Source organism: Pongo abelii, chromosome X (assembly GCF_028885655.2).
Source record: "Pongo abelii isolate AG06213 chromosome X, NHGRI_mPonAbe1-v2.0_pri, whole genome shotgun sequence".
Lineage (NCBI taxonomy): Eukaryota > Metazoa > Chordata > Mammalia > Primates > Hominidae > Pongo > Pongo abelii.
The window spans coordinates 28,148,784-28,164,568 of NC_072008.2; the positions used below are offsets into that span (position 1 = coordinate 28,148,784).

The 15,785-nt window shown below is 37.3% G+C and overlaps 1 protein-coding gene across 2 annotated transcripts; it reads right to left on the minus strand.

The window, feature by feature from the left end:
- Positions 1-11,504: 11,504 nt before the first annotated feature.
- On the minus strand, positions 11,505-15,070 carry DCAF8L1 (DDB1 and CUL4 associated factor 8 like 1). Of its 2 annotated transcripts, XM_024241002.2 has the most exons (2): positions 14,770-15,070; positions 11,505-14,673 (listed from the first exon to the last, which is right to left on the minus strand). In XM_024241002.2, the coding sequence occupies exons 1-2, from the start codon at positions 15,053-15,055 to the stop codon at positions 13,148-13,150; spliced, it is 1,812 nt and encodes a 603-aa protein (XP_024096770.2). In that variant the 5' UTR covers positions 15,056-15,070; the 3' UTR covers positions 11,505-13,147. The 2 variants fall into 2 exon arrangements, with proteins under 2 accessions (XP_024096770.2, XP_024096768.2); XM_024241000.2 differs by having other exon boundaries at positions 11,505-15,067.
- Between the last annotated feature and the right edge of the window lie 715 nt (positions 15,071-15,785).

Below are 15,785 nucleotides of genomic sequence, written 5' to 3' on the forward strand. Positions count from 1 at the left end.
GCTCAAACTAGGCAAACTATCACTTCACTGTCTTCTATTAGCCAAAGCAAGTCACACAGACAAACCCCAAAAAATCAGAGGTTGGGGCAATATACTCCACTTCTTAAGTGGGGGAGGCAAGAGTAAGTAAATATTTCTGAGCAATAATATAATCTACCACACCCTCCTTTCTTCTCTGCTTCCTCTCTCTTGGCCCCTTCTTTAGCTCTGGGAGAAAAAACCATTAGTAAGAAACTGACTCACAGTATAAGCAACTTGATATACTATCTTTTGGAAAAATATGTGTATTTTGAAAAACAAACATAAGACAAGTGTAATCACTGATGGTGTCATTTCAGATCTCCCAAGTGAGCTGTATTTCTGGAAAGAACCTTTATAGACCATAGACAGACCAGCCCTGAACAACAGGAAAGGCTTTTCTTCTCCTTCTCCTCCTTCTCCTTCTCCCTCTTCTCCCTCTTCTCCCCCTTCTCCCACCCCCCACTTCTTCCTCTTCCTCTCCTTCTCCTTCTTCCACTTCTGGATAATATTATTTAAATAAGCTTTCTTTTTCTTCTGTTTCTCCTTCAGAAACACTCAAAGTCTTACGCAACCACAGGAGCAAATCAAACAATGTGATCACCATAATTGGCAAGCCACCAACTTTAGGCTTTACTGGCCTAGTGAATTGTTGCTATTTTCGTAACAGAAAACCATAACATTGTAATTACAAAATAATCCAAAACCCAGCCTACTGAAACTGCAACATTATCATTTTAATTTGTGTTCTTTATTAGCTATGAGGATTCAAATTTCCAAAGACCTTTGGGCTTTTAATACATACCAAACCCACAAGCAGCTGCAAACTGCCATGGATGCTGTTTTACATTAAACAGGGTAACACAGATATCTTATATTTCCATTTGGTCACTTTATTTTCTAAGTCACATATACAAAACTTCCCAAAGTACTGCCAAATACACAATTATGCCCAGTACTAAATTATTTACTTAAGAACTTTTCAGGATTCTGAATTCCCTGTTAGTTCCCATTCCCTCCTCTGGCTCCTGCTTTACACACATTTTTCCGTAAGGCTTACCTTCACACCACCACCAGGCAGAAAAATACAGGCACACACCCTCTTAGTAACTGTCACATAGTATTATATTTTAAAAGCAATTATCATATACAATCTGCATTTTTCAGATGAGGACTACCAGCCTGTGAAAGAGTGAATAACTGATCCAGAGTTTATATATCTAGTAGCTCGTACAAGCAGATTTCAATAAACTCTTTCTAGGAGGGAGGAGACAGTGGTAGTAATTATTGTATGGCTGTTGAAACAGCCACCACAATAATGATAATAATCATAGATAAGTTTTATCAAATGCTGCTCTTTGTCACATGCTAAACTGTTCACGTAAATTGCTGGGTTTTTTTTTTTTTTATCACAATGACTGTGCGATTTATGGTTTTTTTAATTATCTCTTTTGGTTGATGAGGAAACTGGCACAGAACACTCAAGTTATTCCCTTAAAATTAACACTTAAGTTAATCTCTTAGCATGTTTTATTTTCTAAAAACATGCTAACTTTGAACTCAGAGTTTGAACTTTTGACAACTATGTTCCAGAACCATCTGTCACCCTAGGTCTATGTATGGTGATGGATTAGAAATCAGGTGAAGGACCATAGCCCCATCTTCTGACCCCCAGACCGCACAGTTGGGCCACAGTGCCATTGGTTGGGGATACTTCATTCAGTAATGTTTCATGACTGAAGTTATAATTATAATAGCAAGAAGTTATCACATATGAAAAGGCAATCCAAGATGTCAACAATTAAAACATCAGGAAATCCCCAAGGAGAGAAATTCAACCTGAGTTTTCTTATCATTTTGAGTACTAAGCAGAAATGGATTCCAAGGTGTGGGAATCCCAGAGAAAGTGAATCCCAGAGAAAGTGACTATGTCAGGCTGGAGGAAGACAAAAGAGCAGGTCCTGGCATCTGGCATCTGGCTTTTGCCTGTTCCTCTTGCAACACTCATGGGACTATGTAAAACCTTGACATCCTGGACACAATCATACCAACTGAGAATTGTCTGGGAAACCAGACATGCATGCTTGGTTAATTAATCTTGCTACCCAGTGAGCAATGAAGAGAAAAAAAATCACATAAAATATATAAGGAGAAAAAAGGAAGGCTGAGTGTTGGAGTCAGTACAGTGAGGAGAGAAAAAAACAAGAGCCGAGTGTTGTAAGATTAAATTCCAGCCCCGTGGTAGACTAAAAGAAATATTTGATCTGGTCACTTATCCTTCCAAAGCTTCAGTTTTCAAATCTTTAAAATGGAGGTAAGAAGTAGAGAGTAATTAAATGTCATTGAGTTTTCTTTCCTGCATTAACGTTATGTTTTCCATGTTTTAGAAAGTTTTCAGCATTTCTGAAAAAACATTCATTTATCATGCTTAGTTAAAATATGCATAATAATGAACTACTATATCCTTGTAGTCATGCTGCTCTGTGTTTTAGCACATTCATCAAGTTATGCAACAATCTAAAGAGCCACTTTCAGTCTAGTTTTCAGCTAGGACTTTTGTCTCTGGCTGTGTACACATTAGGACTTTCTGTAGCAGTAGAGGCACTTAGAATTTCCTCAAGTAAATTCTATTACTTCAAGGGGTTCCAATTCAGACTTTAAAACATATGATTGCATGATAATAAAAACAAGCCTCTTTGTCTTTTTGTAATTTGTGTTATTTATTTTTAAGCATAGACATTTAGATTTTTAAACTACATTTTTTCCTCCCTCTATTACCTAGAACTTCCCTGTCTTCCAAGATGGGCAAACACTAATCGGTTTTCCTCGGGCTTGAAATTATCAGTGCTACAACTTGAGTTCAGATGGCACCTTCCTTCCAAATCCTTGCTTCAGTTATTTGCCGTGAAAAAATTACTTTTGGGGGCTGAAATTTCTTGCTTGCTTTTTTCCCAGAAGTGAATTATTTTAAGGAATTTAACTAAAATACATCCTGATAAGGTTTATGTGCCTACCAAATGTCATTTTAAATAAACAGAGCAACCCCGATATCTTTTGTGCTGCATAGATGAGCAAAAATAAAATCTCAAATTATTAGGCACTTATTATTTTTATCAAAATAAAAAAGGCTTCCTATTTCCCTTTAATTTTCTATGAATTTTTTTCTTTAGTGTGTGTAACTTTTTGAAATTAGCTCAACACTAGATTTGTTGACTATGTGAGGAGCAGATAATACTATTCCCGAGTGGTTTGCAACATTTGAGATAAAGCTCAGAAAAGTAGTCCCATAGAAACTGTGCATCAGCAAATTTAAATTTTTTTTACAATTAAAAAATGTGAGATGGCTACTACCAAATGTCGATTTGAATTTTCTATATCATAAATACTAATACTATACGAGCACAATATTCTTCATAACAATGAGTCATGAAGATGAACTCTCACAGTGTTTTAAAACACTTCCCAATCCTTTGGGAACCATAACAGACACTGAATTTAGAAACAGAAATTCCCACATTGTTATAACTTGCAAGTCTCCTATATAAAGTCATTTTTACACCTTTTACAAAAGTAATTGGCACTTTTTTCTTCTATAGTTGCAAGATAAAAATAAAATTAATACCAAGAAAATATGCATGCTTTCTGGAAAGTAAGATTAAAAATGAACCACAAAGGACATAATCAAATAAATTATTTTTATTATGTACTATTGGTACTGTGAACTAAGTATATGTTTTCCCATTTATAACCAGTATAACCCAGGTTGTCTAATGAACTTGTTTTTATTTAAGTAAAATGTAGAATCACAGAAATTCAGAATGTCAGAGCCAAAAGAAATATCACATCCAAATTCCTGATCTTATTAAGGAGGAAACTGAGGCTTAGCTGGTTAAACGAATTGTTCCACCTCTCACTGGTGCTTTTACATTTACGTTAAATCATTAATGTGCTTATTCAAGTTAATCTATGATGCAAGATTTCTGTAAAATAAAATGCATATTTAATAGTGTATTAAACTTATCCAAACTCAAGGTAAACACATAGCAAAGTACTTGATCATGATTGGGGGAATAGATTTATTTTTAACTTAAATAATTTTACTCTAATTTTTTCTCCTTTAGAACCCGGTGCAAAATTTTTTCATCCAGTATTTATTACGTATTTTCTATGTACCAATCTGTGTTCTAGAAAACAGAGACAAACAAGACACATGTTGTTCAATATATTCAAGTATGTAAATGGATATAGTTTGAATCATTGATTTTCTTTTTTTAATCATTTATGTTATTTTTCTATTTAACCTACCAAAATTTTAAAATTTCCTTTATTAGACTCAAGCTACTCATTACAAAATATAACAAGTTCACCAATATTATGTTTAAGGAAAAAATGAAATTTAATTTTTTTATTGTAGACAAAGTAAACCTTCCAAGGCTATGCTTTGATTTCCTCAGTAATTTAGACTGATCCTATTAACTAAAGATTTATTCCTAAAAAAAACTAGATAATGAGACTATTAGTAAACCTAAGGGATAATAATTATCATTTCTACAGAAATTTACAGTTCACCAATCACTTGCAAATGATTCTGATGGATGATTACCATTGCTTTCTGTGTTTAGATATCTAAGACTTTAAGTCTATGTCAGTATCTGTTATCTATATCTATATTCATGCTATCTAATTTGTAAATACAAATATGTAATATGTTTTCATATGCTTTATCATTTATGTTTAAATGCTAAATTTTGTGACATGTGCTACTAATTTTTGCTTTTCACGATAACAAAGAAGAGATGCATAATGAGAAAGTGAGGAGTCAGGGAAATTTAGTAAATACTTTTGGGACTGTCAGATGCAGCAGCAACAGGATGATAGGTACTATTATAGACAGTTGCAAAGGAAACAAGCCCAGAATTGGACAGGGACAGGGGTTGGGTGAACTTTACAGAAGTGATTCCTAAGCTGATTGTTGAGGATGTGCAAGAATCAATCAGAAACACAAAAGGAGAAAGGATATCCAAGGCAGAAAGAAAAACATGGATTTAGATAAGGAGGTCCAGGAGAGCAAGGAATAATTTACGGGTGGAAAGTGATTGGGGAGTGCGTGAGTGTCTGTTTGGAAATGGGAAGTGGCTGTTGAAGAGATTGGAGAGAGAAGAGGAGGAGATATAATGGAGGCCTTTGTATATCTTGCTAAGTTTGATTTTGTAGCTTTAACTTTAATTTGAAAAAGCAAAAACTGTCATAAATGAAAAGGATTGAGAAGCAAGACTTGTCAAAAAGAATTATACATGGATACAAAAGTTAGAGAGAATCCTAACTTGAAACTGGATATGGCTACCAACATACCTCCTTTCATATTTTTTCCAAATAGTATCTGTTGAGCCAAAGATAAAACAAAGCAAAACAAGCAAAAAAAACTTCACTATACCTCAGGTTAAATTAACTGAAACTAATTGAAGAACTTAGAAAGAATCTCACTAGTTACAAAAGGTAACAGAACATAATTGAGAAATATAATTTGCAGCCTGAGCCTAAATCCTTTAATAGAGAACATCGATACTAAGGAAAATTAAGTGATTCTTTAAAAATAATGAGCTATCATGGAAGGCTAATATACAGTATATTGCTAAGTAAAAATAAACAAAATTTAAAAATCAGTAAGTAATATGTATAGAATGATCTCATTTTTGTGAACACCTTGATGAAGGGAAGCAACTATGTATTTATGAATACTTTTGAATATATCCATAGAAGCACAAAAATGATGCAAAAGGACACTGAACAAACTGATTAACATTGGTAATCTGTGGATAGAGAAGATATCACATTTATTCATAAACTTTATATTACTTCAGTTGTTCAAACAAGCATGCATTATTTTTAATATCTAAAATATGTAAATTGGAAAAGCATAAGGCCAATATAACCGTGGGCAATTCAGAAAATAGTGAGAATATTACTGATTAAAATATAAGAAATGTGATCAAAGTGTACTATTCATTGAAAGAAGGTTCACAGGTTTTAATATGTTCCTTATAAAAATTATTTAAATTAAGTAGATAGCAATTGTAGAAAGAAAAAAAAGAAAATCATCAAAAAATCAGAAAATTTGAAACAAATTCATAAATTATATTATGGATAGTCAATTATAATACAATAAATAGAATACTAGTTTTAAAAGTATTTCATACATGAAATTTTGGCAAATTAAGTGCAGAATACTTGTTTTTTAAAAGTGTTTTATGCATGAAATTTCAGCAAATTAAATAATGATAGCAAACATTGATAAATATAATTTGAAGCATAAAAGAGAAAAACTTCAGTGCTGTTTAGAAATATAGAGACATAGTACGTCCATTCCATCAATCTGAAAAAAATTAATATACATGGAAAATAAAAATTATCTAAAATGACATAAGTATACAAAATCTGAACCAATTAACTAACATGGAAAAAAGTGAAAAATGTATCAAGATTCTCAAAAAAGTTCTAAGTAAAGATGTTGTGTTGTTTTTCTGATATAATCAGTTCAGTGCTAAATAAACTATTTAATCTTATATAAAATAATGGAAAGCCAAGCAATATGCTTTTGAATGGAGCACAATTAGGCTATCAGTAATTGGCAAAGGTAATAGACAGAGAGGAGCGCACGTGCACACACACATACACATACCTCCATGCAACCATGTTTCATAATAGTCCAATCTCAAGTATATTTAAATGAGAATACCTGATTTCATGAAAAAAAACCTCAGTCATTCATTAAGTGACTTATCTGCTGAGAAAAAAAATTAGAGCTATTTCAGGAATGAAAAGACTGCTTACTACTAGAAATTTTGTTAATATAATATGAATATAAGGACACCTCTATATCATGAAAAGTAGTAAGTTGAACTAACAGTAATTAACATTTTAAAGTGGGAGCAAGCAATAAGTAAAAATGTCTAAGTATGATCCTGGGAACTCATTTCAGTTTGCTAAGCAATTAGTTGGCTGAGACCTAGAGCACCCCCTACTCCCAGGGAGAGGAGGTGTACTTTTACTCAGCTTCTCCAGGGATGGATGATTTCCTACTATTGAGAGCAGGGCTACACACTTATCATGAACTTCAGTGTTTCCAAAGGCAGGGCAGCTAGCTTTCCCAGAGAACCTTGATATCCTAGTACCACAACATTTTGTTCCCACAGTGATGAGTTTGTTCCCACAATTGACCTCTAAAAAGGAAAAGTAGGAAACAGGAGGTGTCCCTCCACGTGACTGACCATGGCATGGCTCTTTGTGGAAAGATTGAAAAATCAGAATATACAGGCCTTCTCTTGCTACTCTTGACATGTAAATTTCTCCAATGAAACCTATTTCTTAATCTCTTCCTTATGATACTGTGGCTTTTACTCTGATCAACCACATGGTTCATGGCAAATATCTAGAATCTTGGCCATTAAAATCTAAAACAAGAAAGTAAAGAACATAGCATGCTTTTTCTAATGTAAAGAGAATAGAAACAAACCTAAAATGATGTATATGTTAGCTCCTGTCTTTTGAGAAGCAGATGCCAAGATGGGATTAAACATGCAAGAAATTTATTGGAGAAAATGCCTGTGAAGGAAAAATGGGGAGGAATCCTGAGGGAGCTGCAAGAGTCATCACACTGTGGTGCAAGTCCAACCACTGTGCAGAAAGGAAAAGGAGATAAATTTGGGCAGGAAATGTATTAGACTGTGGCACAGTTATAAGAAGATTTCAACAGTCCTTGAGCCAAAATGGGCTGTCGGAACAGCCCTGTGTTTTCCAGAATGAGTTTGTCTTAGCATCTCTGCCACACTGTCATTAGCTGGGAACAGCTCATGAGAAGCATGGCATTTGTGCCAATGTCACAATGGAAGGAAGTAGCTGAGGACCTCTGTCAATTATTATCCCTGCAGTTAGACCTCTGAAAGCCTCATTCTCATGATTGCCATAGTGTAGGTTTTAAATAAGAGAAAACCACAAGAATAGGTAGATAACATAACAGTATGCTTGGAAAAGCCAAGAAGATGAACACCAAAACATTTATTTTTTAAAAGATGGTTTAAAATTCATCTGTGGGGATGGTGATGTTCTGGAATTAAATTGCTCTGCAGGTAAGAACACTATGTGCTATGAGGTATGGTATAGCAAGGACTTTATTTATTCATGATTGCATAATTCAGGAATAATAATAAATAAATGACCATATATAAGCCTCAATATCTCATCACACTATATCCAGTTTTTATTTGCTATGCTGATAAGTAGAAAAACAGAATACATGTATCTTAATAGATTATATTATCACAGTTTTATAATAGAATATTAAAATTGACTGTCTTAAAAAGAAAAATGTAAAAAAAGTCTGCATATATGCAATGAAGTAGTATTTAGTTATTTAATAAATCAGTCATTTCAAAGAATTTGTGCTGAAATGGTAAGATTTTCGAAATAAGTGAAATTTATCATTATATAGCTCTGTTTCTGGTGTGGTCCTGATTACACACACACACACACACACACACACACACACACACAGAAAAAGCAGATGCAAGGAAACAAACATAAACACTCATGCATAACTTTTGAAGGTTGAATTAGGAATAATTTGGTGTTTATCCTTTATGCTTTTTAGCTTTTTTCAAAATTTTTATTATGCATAAAATGCAGTCAGAAAATGATTTTGTAAAATAATTTTAAAATATACAAACCATCATAGTAGAAACGTGGTCATCATTGATGCTGTTTTTCAAATATTTCTGGTCCCCTGCTTCCAAGCGCATGGTAGGAATGCTCTTCCTGGTGGCTTCATAGTTAAGGGGGGCCATGTGACTAGACTGAAACAATGAGTTTAGAGGAGAAGCATGATGTGTCACTTCAAGGCTGAAGCATTTAATTGCTGATGTAAGATACTCCAAAGTTCTTTTTCCTCTCTGCATTGATGACCAGAAATGTCGAAAGTGGTGGATGCTTCATCAGCTTGAATATCTGAGAAGCAACCAGGAGCAAAGCCCCTCTGCAAACTTGTGATTGACATTTAGCATTAGTAAAAAATAAACCTTTGTTTTTAAAGCACTGAGATATGCCAGTTGTAGTCTTTATAACATAATCTAGTCCTTTGTGACTGCCACAAAACTGGTTACTAGAAAATGGATACTGCCATAAGAAAAACCTCAAATATGAGGCATTAGCTTCAGGACTCAGTGTCAGGCGGGAAGAAAACAGTTACAGCAAAGTTCCCGCATGCGCACGCACACGCGCGTGCACACACACACACACACACCCCTCAAAAATAACTGTAGACAGTACTTCTGTGGTATTCTTGCCAAAAATGAATAACCTCAATGTGATCATAAGAAAACATCAGGAAAACTCAAAATAGGATGTATTTTACCAAATGCCTGAGCAGTACACTACAAAACTGTCAAGGTCATGAAAGACAAGAAAAGAGTAAAAAAAAAGTCACACATGAGAGGAGGCTAAGGACATCTAACAATTAACATATATTATTGGATACTGGAAAAGAATAAAAACATTAATGGGAACATTGAAGAATTTTGAATTAGCTCTATAATATAGTTAATATTGTTAATTTCCTGGTCTTCATAATTATACTATTGTTAAGAAGATGTTAATGATACAGGAAGCCGGGTGAAAGGAATATGAGAACTCTCTGTACTATTTTTGTAACTTTTCTGTAAATTTAACTTATTTAAAACTAAAAAGTTAAAAGATATAGTGGAAGGAGAACTGTGTAGCTTTGTCAAAATGTCATGCAAAGGCGAGTAAAAAATTCTTCATGCAAAAAACTAAAAGAATTGCGTGTGTGTGTGTGTGTGTGTGTGTGTGTGTGTGTGTACCAAGTTCAATCTCTCCCTTGAGGGACCTATAATTGCTCCAGATGGCAAATGTTCAAGTCTAAGTAACCAGGGAATTTATTCAGTCCAAAGCATGTGGGGGAGGTTGCATCAGTCAGGGTTCAATCAGAGAAACAAACACTCAGAGTGATACACATATAAGAAGGGACTTATAATAGGGTCCCGGCCTTATTGAATTGTGGAAACTGGTTAATCAGTCTCAGCGAGGCTTTTGTCTTTGCATCAGATGCTGAAACCTGAAGTCAGCAGGGAAGTCAGGAAGAAGAGATGATGCAAAGTAGAGGAAGCAAGGGTAAATGGAATCCATGAGGAATATCTGGAGCTCACAAGGACTGACTGGGACCCATGTTGATCTTTCACTGCCTCCAAACCTCCAATTTCAATGACATCAATGCCCTGAAAAAAAAAAGTGGGCATTCTTTTTCATGGAGCTGGTGAAGAAGAAGGAAGATATGAGGGAGAACTGGAGCAATTGTGGGCCCAACTGCTGCCTCACACCAAGGTAAGCCAGGATATAAGCAAAAATATTCATGAGCTGCAGCAGCACCTTTCTGAGCATAAAACAAGTGTGGCTACTACTTTACCTTTGCCTCCCAAATCTTTTACCAAAGTAAGACTGCTGTGCTTGGTAGCACAAACAGTCTCAGAACCATTCAGGGAACTCTGAGTAAAGTTTTAGTTTAGCTAAGTGAGCAGAGTATAAATCTCCACAGAAGGAGACCTTCTAAACAGCAGGTGGGAAAAGAACTGCATAATTTATCTGCTTTCACTTTTGCTCTCACTGACACCGAGTGTCACTTAAAATACCAAATGATGTTTTTTTTTAATGTTTTGTTAGTATTATTGCTGGTATGCGTCCCATGAAGTTATGCAGGGTGCCCCAAACTTGGAATTCTAGTTTATAACACTGTTCTTATGGCCCGTAAATTCTCTTTTGGGACTCTTAAGATCCTTTCCCGACAGCAGACCTTGGTAGGGGCTTCTTGAGGCTCCCAGACCCCTGGGCAGTAGTCCCTAACTTTGGATCTCAGTGAGCAGAAACTTCAGTCGTTATGTTCCATTCTAAATTCTCATCTCATTATGCAAATTACTCTACATTTTCCCCAAAACTCTTGAAATAATACTCATTTCAAGAAGTATTTTCAAAGAAAAGCCATTGTCAGGACACAAGATGTTTCATTACATCTTTCTTTCCCAATAAAAGTCTGCAAAGAATGATGTGGTATAGGCTGGATGTGTTGGCTCATGCCTGTAATCCCAGTACTTTGGGAGGCTGAGGCGGGCAGATCACTTGAGGTCAGGAGTTTGAAACCAACCTGGCTAACATGGTGAAACCCCGTCTCTACCAAAAATACAAAAATTAGCCGGGTGTGGTGGCACATACCTGTGGTCCCAGCTACTCAGGAGGCTGAGACAGGAGAATCGCTTGAAACCAGGAGGCAGAGGTTGCTGTGAGCCAAGATTGTGCCACTGCACTCCAGCCTGGGTGGCAGAGTGAGACCCTATCCCAAAAAAAAAATGGTGTGGTATAGTTCATCGGTGTTGGGGAAAAGGTGATCTTCTGAATTCATTTACACAAATAACACATATAAAATAAAAATGAATATTTTTATTGAACAGTAATTGAACATCTAGTAACTTAAATTTATATTAAGTAAAGCTTAAGGCAATTTTTAAAACAATTTAAACTCTAAGACAGCTGAGAGAACTTTAAGCAATCCATGGATGTCAAACAGGATTTTTCTACCAACTACATCACTTGTAAGTATAAACAATTTTTATTGCAACAATTTTTAAAACAAACTCATAAAACAGCTAAATTTTAAGCAATGCATGATGTCAAATAGGATTTTTCTACCAACTACATCACTTGTAAGTATAAACAATTTTTATTGCAACAATTTTCAAAACAAACTCATAAAACAGCTAAATTTTAAGCAATGCATGGATGTCAAATAGGATTTTTCTACCAACCGTATCAAATGGTTATGTGTAAGTATAAACAATTTTTATTGCAACTTATTCTTAAAAGTTAATTAAAATAAATTTTTTCAAATATGAGAGATTTTTATATTCCTAGCTGGTATCTTATAGGAGATGCTTGTCCCAGGAGGACTTCCTGGAATGTAATCCTGTGGGAGTTCCCAAACATAAAACTTCAAGAAAATTTAATGCATAGAGTAAACAATGTCATGTGATTAAATTTAATTTAGTTCTTACCAGCTTCAGTGTGCTCAAATTAATCAATATTATTAACATATTGATTCAGAAAATGTGGATAATCCCAAGTTATTTGCTCTGAGGAGATGAATTATCTGGTTAGGAATTCATCTACACACTACTTCTCGTTTTCCTTTTCTAAGGCTGTGTGTGTATGTGTGTGTGCGTAGCTGGCCAAGAGCTCTGTGCCATCGTGGCTGTACACAATGTAGGTGATGTTTGTTGGGAAATCACAATTAACCAGATGATGAGGAGTGAATTTCTTGAGTACTCCATTGTTTTCTTTCTCATCAATTCTCCTCTGGTCATAAATCCTTACAAACCGATCATGTCCACCCACTGCAAATTGGTAAATATTGGCAGGATTCACAGAGATTGTATACAGTCCCACTTTCTTATTCTTCTCTCTTGTTACCACAACTTTTGAAACTCTGTGTGTGTGTGGCCAAGTGTTAGGAATTAATCTACACGCTACTTCTCTTTTCCTTTTCTGAGACTGTGTGTATGTGTGTGTCAGTATTCAAAGAACTATGGTTTGCCTTATTTTACCCCTAAAGAATAAACACGTTTATGAAATTTTCTACTCAACTGAAGAACTTTATCCTCAAAATAAATTGGTAAAAGATGAAAAAAGTAAAAAAGTAATAGCTTTCAGAATGTCTGAAATGAGTAGATACATCTAATAAGGCCATTAATTTTGTCAACAAAATTATGCAATTTTAGAGGTCAATTATAAGGGAACAAAGGAAAAGAGGCATAAATAAGTTGCGTATGCACTCATATAAGGGGTAACAAAACAGGCATAAAGAAGCAGAGGAAAGGAATGAGAGACAAAGAATGTGTGGAAGGAAGAAAGTAAAGTAGAGAAGGAGATGGAAGAGATGGTTTTCAGCATATATTGTGAAAAACAGAAGACAAAAAGCAAATCTATTAATCAATTGACAATTCTAAATTAGTCAAACTGAATTTTAAAGTCCAGTGTACTTAGGTGGCATCTAGCTGGACTGGATATGAGGCCTTCAGGATGGCACGCACTGCACTTGATCTTGGCCCTCCTCCTCGGATGTATCTGAGGTGCTGGAAGACTCATCCAACTCTTCATCTGGGAACTCAGCTCCATGACCTCTCCAGCTGGGTTGATGAGCTCTCTGTAACAGGTGACGCACGAAGAACCGAAGCATGTGGTTGTCAAACGAGTCCGTATAGTGCAAGTTATCTTCATCTCGCTCGTGCTTGTTCTTCTTAATCACGTCTTTTAACCCAGTAAGCTCAGTGGCAGTTTTAGCTGTGGGGGTCCAGATCTTGACATGCTGATCTAGGCCACTGGTCGCCAACACAGGTAGGTAAGGGTGGGGTTCAAGACAGTTTACTATATCTCCTCTGTCCCCCTCCATGAACTGGATGATCTGGCAGGATGATTTCTCCCAGAAGAAGACGTGCCCACAATCACTACCGCTCACGACAAACTCACTCCTGGGGCCATAGAAATTAACACATTTGATTGTGTCATTATTTCTGTGCCCCTTATATCTCTTAACATATTGAGCACTATCACTGTGAGAGGAGTTGAAGAGGTAAATATCTTCATCATTGTAGCTGGCCAGGAGCTCTGTGCCATCGTGGCTGTACACAATGCAGGTGACGTTTGTTGGGAAATCACAATTAACCAGATGATGAGGAGTGAATTTCTTAAGTAGTCCATTGTTTTCTTTCTTATCAATTCTCCTCTGGTCATAAATCCTTACAAACTGATCATGTCCACCCACTGCAAATTGGTAAATATTGGCAGGATTCATAGAGATTGTATACAGTCCGACTTTCTTATCATTTTCTCTTGTTACCACAACTTTTGAAGCTGGCCGGTCTTGTCTGAGGTCAATGGTGAACACAACGGCATCTTCACCTGAAGTGAGGAACTTATAAGGAGAGTCTGGCTCCAGAGCCAACTCGTGGGCAGGTCCCCTGTGCTTGGCCACACGCTTAGTATTCTCGCAATATGATGCATTAATTAGTTCTGCTACGCGTACCTGTCCATCATGGCCACACATGGCCAGGGTGGAATCACCACAGTTAGGAAAGAACTTAGCCTGGATGACATTAATATCGTGACCACTCTCAAAGTTCAGTACTGGCTTCTGCCGCACCCAGTCCCACACTATCACCCTTAAGTCATCACCGCTACTGGCCAGTCGGGTGCCACGCTGGTTAAAGTGTACGGTACTGACAGAACCGGCATGGCTTCCAAGAAGATACTGTAGGCAGAAACGCTGCACAAAGGCTCTTGCTCCACAGGCCTCATATACAAAGCGGGCACTTGAACCCAGCTGCCGCTGGCGAAGAGCAGTAAGGACTTGCCAGCGAGGTCGGGGCAGGGCAGATGTCTCTGAGGAAATCCACTCCTCCAACGCCTGATCCTCCTCTAACAAACACTGATCATGGTTGGCGCCACCGCATCGTGGACACACCCGAGGCTGTTCTTCTTCCTCCTCCCCTTCCTCCTCCTCCATCTCTTCTTCTTCCTCCTCCCCTTCCTCCTCCTCCATCTCTTCTTCCTCCTCCTCCCCTTCCTCCTCCTCCATCTCTTCTTCTTCCTCCTCCCTTTCTGTCTCCTCCTCTCCCACTAAGGGGTAATCAAATAAACCTTCACTACTCATGAGGAAATGCTCAAAGTCCTCCACGCTTTCAAGTTTGACGTCTTCACTTGAACTTTCTGGTTCTGTGTTTTGCTTTTCTGTGCTGGCATCATTCGGGAAACCACCATCCCTGGTATCACCACCATCTCCGGTCGATGGCTCTGCGGCCGCCATTTCAATGTCTGAGGAGGTCGCCGTCACCACTGCTGCTCCAGACTGCTCCTCTGGGCTGCTGAACAGGCTTTCAGTCACTAAGTCTGGTAAGCCATCTGTGCTGCCCTCTTGGTGGGACATCTCGAACGATGTTTGTCGTAGCTGATCTAGAACTGGAAAAGCCAACCCCTAAAAGCTCAGGGAAGCGAGCACGCCTGCCCCGAGGACGGACGGTCGGAGAAGGCAGTAGGTAAGCAGCAAAGAGACACCAACCCGATTGGCTAAAGGGGGCGACAAACTAATCCACCAATGCTGACGTCAGTACGGGAGCCAGTGAGGTTCAGAAGACTTCTTATCTGCTCGCCTCTTCTCAGTGTCAAGACTGCTCTAATTTTTCCAGGCCCAGAGCCACACCCCCACGGGCATCTTACACTGTGAGTAGCTGTGGTTTTTTTGAAGATTGGAACTTGCCGCACTTTGGAAAATGATCTTGTTAGAAAGGTCACGCAGTGAATGCAAAGAACTCTGATATTCTTAGTCTTGCCACCAGACGGCAATATTTTGGCATGACAGTGAGGTCCCTACTATAGGTGTATCTTAAGTTAGGCTCTGAGATGAGGATGTATCTTTGATTAATTTAAGAAAATGATCTAAGGGAAGACAGCGGACGCCAAGGAAGAGTGAAATCTCAGGTGAACACCCCTCAGAGGATAGCTTCAGCACGATCCTCCTGGGGAACTCTGGACAGTAAGTTACGTCTGCGTTATCCTTACACCAGGCAAGGGAGTGAACTTTCATACTCCTACACTGTTCAGTCCTTGATTAAAGGCCACCCTGGGAGGGATGAGCATGTCAACTCCCAGATGTTCCA

What these genes read in the sequence shown, in the direction of transcription:
- DCAF8L1 (XM_024241000.2), bottom strand. Translation starts at nt 15,055, where the DNA reads ATGTCCCACCAAGAGGGCAGCACAGATGGCTTACCAGACTTAGTGACT.